Source organism: Limulus polyphemus, unplaced genomic scaffold (genome assembly GCF_000517525.1).
Source record: "Limulus polyphemus unplaced genomic scaffold, Limulus_polyphemus-2.1.2 Scaffold3046, whole genome shotgun sequence".
Taxonomy (NCBI): Eukaryota; Metazoa; Arthropoda; class Merostomata; order Xiphosura; family Limulidae; genus Limulus; species Limulus polyphemus.
In genome coordinates this window covers 107,424-111,894 of record NW_013668656.1, presented here as the reverse complement: position 1 = coordinate 111,894, position 4,471 = coordinate 107,424, and the positions used below count along the sequence as shown (strand labels likewise).

The window sequence follows — 4,471 nt, the reverse complement described above, 5'->3', positions numbered from 1 at the left end:
GTTAGTTACGTAGTAGTACTACGTACTAACTAACTAACTAACTAATAACTATAGTAGTAGTAGTAGTAGTAGGTAGTACGTAGTAGTAGTAGTAATAATAACTTAATTAAAGTTTTTCTTCATTACCCATTCAAGCCGTCTCCAACCATTATTAGTCTCGAAGTGGGTTCCTCGTCATCGAATCTCATGATTAGCTTTAAGTCACAAACCTGTATAACTTTATAAAGTGAAAATCTATTATGTTTACAACGCGGCTCAGCTGTCATACTATTGCAACTAGTTGAAAATGGTGATTGAAAATGATAAAAGCATTTAGAAAGTAAGTGATAATAATAGCTGTCTGTTGTTGTGTTCTCAATGTAAAGCTACACAATGGGCCATCTGTACTCTGTCCATCACGGGGAATCGACCCCAGTATTTTTAGCGCTGGCCCACCAATGAGCTAATAATAGCTTAATTTCAGATTTCAAATTAATTCTTTGACTATAACCTACTTACAATGTAAGTATGTATGTATGCAACTCTTAAATTCATTTAAGGTCCTATAAGTATGTAGTTTTTGAAAAATAAGATATTTAATTTAGATTTTTTCTAAAGCAGTGTTTTTCTCATGCCTTTTTTTCTTTTCGCATGTTGCCTATCCAACATGCAAAGTAATTTTTATTTTATTAGTAAATATACTTTTATTCATCAGAAAATGTTCAAATTTCCTTATAATGTCCAGATTGTTATCAAACATTTCTTAAGAAAAAACTTTATATTTTGTCAGTTATTTTCACTAATAATATCAGTACAGGTTCGGTGGATTTGACAGATCTCGTAACCACCATAAAATATTAGGAAATAAATAAAAATTATGCCTTTTTCGTTTTAGAATGACTACAAATTATAACACCAAAACATAAGTTAGATAGTTTAAATCTCATAACATTATACATTAATGTATATTTATTAATTTTATTATATTGATCTTTCAGCTATGCCTGGCTAACAATACTGAAGTTGCAATGACGTGGCATATGTGCACTCATATTACTGTATCCAATAATATAACTGACCTTTAGTCTCTACAAAGTGACCTGTCTTGGCTGTGTAAAATACAGTCATATTTCAATTATTATACATGTATATCGATTATTACTATTTACAAATAACTTCCTAAACTTATTTTTCTTAAAACGTAAAACAGTAAATAAAGATCGGCCCGGAATGGCCAGATGGTTAGGATGCTCGACTCCCAAAGTGAGGGTCGCGGGTTCGAATCATCGTCCCACCAAACATGCTCGCCTTTTCAGGTGTGGGGGCATTATAATGTTATAATCAATCTCACTATTCGTTGGTAAAAGAGAAGCCCAAGAGTAGGTGGTGATGACTAGCTGCCTTCCCTCTCGACTGCTAAATTAGGGATGGCTGACGCAGATACCCCTCGTGTAGCTTTGTGCAAAATATAAAAAAAAATCAAACAAACAGTAAATAAAGAAGTCAACCAAACAATTATCTCTTCTAGTTCCGACTTTTTTACTTTGTTGCTGCTTGTTGTAGCTTGCTAAATCTTAACAAATTTTGCACGTGGAGGATGTGAAACAAAATAATTTTTTTAATGTTTTATATATGCAGTTGAAGAACCCAAAAAATCATAAATTACTATATCGATACCATAGAACTCAATTGTAATTTATCAATTTTAGTAACTAAGCTGTATTTGGGTCTAAAAAATATGAATTTTCGAGCAGAGTAAAAAGACTCGACCTACCTCTATGCCGTCTTTTATCGAAAGAAAGAATCAACGCCATTGTATTTGAAAATGGCTGAGAAAGTCACTAGGGAGACATTCCGAACTTTCGATTGGATATTCACATGTCATATAAAGAAGTACGCATATATAAGGGACAGTTTCCAAAAATGGAAAAAGTGAGCGGGACCACTGCATTTAATTCGGTACATGAGCGATATCTCAGCGAATAAAAAAAATATGAAGTTCTTATTTTATGTTCTAGCTTGTCAGTATCGATAAATTAAGTTCCTAATTCATACAAAACTATATATTTGTATTTGGGCATAAAATATCTAATTTTAATCAGTGCTGCATTCAGCATACCATGTGACACACAAAAATCGATGTTTAGGTGTGTTTTTTTTAAATTTACTTTTAAAATAAGCAATTAAATGATGTATAATACTAAAATTTGAATTATAATCTATAGTCTTATACCAAACGTAATGATATAAATTCAAAAATAGTAGTTAAATAACATTTTGAATACGAATCAACAAACGCGATGACATGGTCTTTGATCCGTGTGGAAATGGTTTAAAAAAATCATATAAATTTGTCAATGTAGCCTAATTGTCTAACATTTCATTGCAACTAGACATAAATACTCAATAAAAAAAATAAAAGCTATTTAATTTTTACAATATTGAAAAAGTATTAAGTAACACTAACAGTGTATTGCATATTTGAAATGCAACTGTTTTGTACATTATCTTTGAAACAAGCAAGATATTTCTAGTTAGGTCTAAAACTTGAATATCTCTTTTTTTAAGTAGTTTATAGTACGAAACATTCTAAACAAATATGTGTCACAGTAACTTTCTGTGAGTATTCTAATCACAAAGGACATGGTTTATTTTAAAAATAACTATGTTTAACATTGCCATCAATTGCAACATTTAACTAACCTAAGTAACTGTCGTCTTCAGACTGGGGTGCCTCCGATGTGGAGTATAAGTATTGTTTGGCTAAAAGGTCTTGGGAGAACACTTGACCTGTGAGGATAAAATTACACAAATTTTAATTTTAATTTTGTTCAATATCATGTATTTGGAGAATAGAACCCGTTGTTGCTTAGGAATGTGTTTGATTTTTGAGATGAGATATCTTTATATGTCACGTTAGGCATTGGAAATAACTTCAGATCGCTAAACCTCATTAATGACTGTGAATTGTAAATATAATTAACCACAATTCTGAGTAACATCTATAAGGTCACATATTCAAATAACTAAATTAGAGCCACTGGCTGTGAAGAATTATACAAAAGAAAACCTATAATAAAATTTAAGAATATGCAAAAATAAACGACATTTTCTTATTACTTTTGATAAGACAAAACTCAGAAAAAACACCAAATGGGTCTTTTACACTAAATGCGAGATTGTGTTTCATTTTATCTTTGGACACTGGCTCTTTAATTTTGACCCAAGATTGCAGAAAACTTCAAAGTTAGTAACCTCTAGAGTGTATTCATGAATGCGATTATTATTTGATTTGATTGCTAAAATGTCACATTCAAATGCTTCCAATTTGTCTATTAATTAACTTAACTTGCATATTAGACACCCAATTAATTAATTAACCTGTAATTCATAGACCATTAATTATACATTAATTACTAATATACATATCATTTGCATATTAATTACGTATGGCGTCACACTTCTGTCTCCAGAGTGACATTATAACTACTCATAATTAGGCAAGAACTGGTTGTGGTTGACAAGTAAGTTATTGTCATTAGACCTTAGCTCACACATTCACAGCTTCAAATTTTAAACGGAAGTAAAATTCACATTAGTTATACATAGAAAGTAACCTTTTACTTAATTATGCCAACAAATTTAAACTCCGAATTTTTTAGTGATTAAAAAAATGACTTACCCTGCCAGTACCAGCTGCCTACTGCTCCTATGTAAAGCCACCTACCATTCTAAAGACAGTAATAATACGAATACTTAATTTCAAAAGTAATAAAGGGAACATTTAAAGACATAGATTAGTTTACATTTTTCAAGTCATTTCAAAAATAACTTGCCTATCTAAGTAATAAATTCAATGAAATTAAATATTATCCATGCCTTGTTTGAGTGGTTAAATGAATTTGGTACAAGGGAAAATATTAGGAAAACTTTAAACCCACACTTCCTCTGAATCGTTGTTGATCTCGTTTTTCTCTCCTCATACTTAAATTAAGAGCATTTCCAGTTAAGCATTACCAATATGTTTTCAATATCGCTATTGACTTTGCAGATAAATATTTTTTTTTAAGTTTAAAATTTCGATGATACAGAATTTGAAAAATTAGCTTGAAAGTATTAAACTTATATTCACAGGTTTTAAATGAATAATATTAAGGACTGTTAAATTCGTATTATATAAAAAAAAACGTTCTAAAAGTTTTCTTTTATTCCAAACAACCGTATTCTTTATGTATTCTAAGAATTCTTAATTAGAAAGTCTTTGTAGTTTTTCTTTTTTTTTCTGTTACCTTAGAAATGACTGCAGAGAGTCCCGCCTGGCACGACCCCTGTCGATGGTAGCCCCAGGCAGCTGTCAAAAAAAAGATAAAAACACTGTGTGACATATATATATATATATATTGGTATACTTTGGTGACAGATTTTCTTGTAGGCAGATTTTGTTAAACAAGACCGATGTCTGTAGGTTTACTTTCTTCTTAGAATTCTTCTC

General features: G+C 30.6%; 1 protein-coding gene across 1 annotated transcript in view; it reads right to left on the bottom strand.

The window, feature by feature from the left end:
- LOC106468534 (integrin alpha-PS2-like) overlaps positions 1-4,471 on the bottom strand; it is a 104,458-nt gene that overhangs the window by 32,183 nt on the left and 67,804 nt on the right. The window contains exons 5-7 of the mRNA XM_013928966.2: positions 4,269-4,330; positions 3,662-3,710; positions 2,683-2,769 (exon numbers count right to left, since the gene is read on the bottom strand). Of these exons, the coding sequence (XP_013784420.2) occupies positions 2,683-2,769; positions 3,662-3,710; positions 4,269-4,330 (198 nt within the window). The remainder of the gene's footprint in view (positions 1-2,682; positions 2,770-3,661; positions 3,711-4,268; positions 4,331-4,471) is intronic.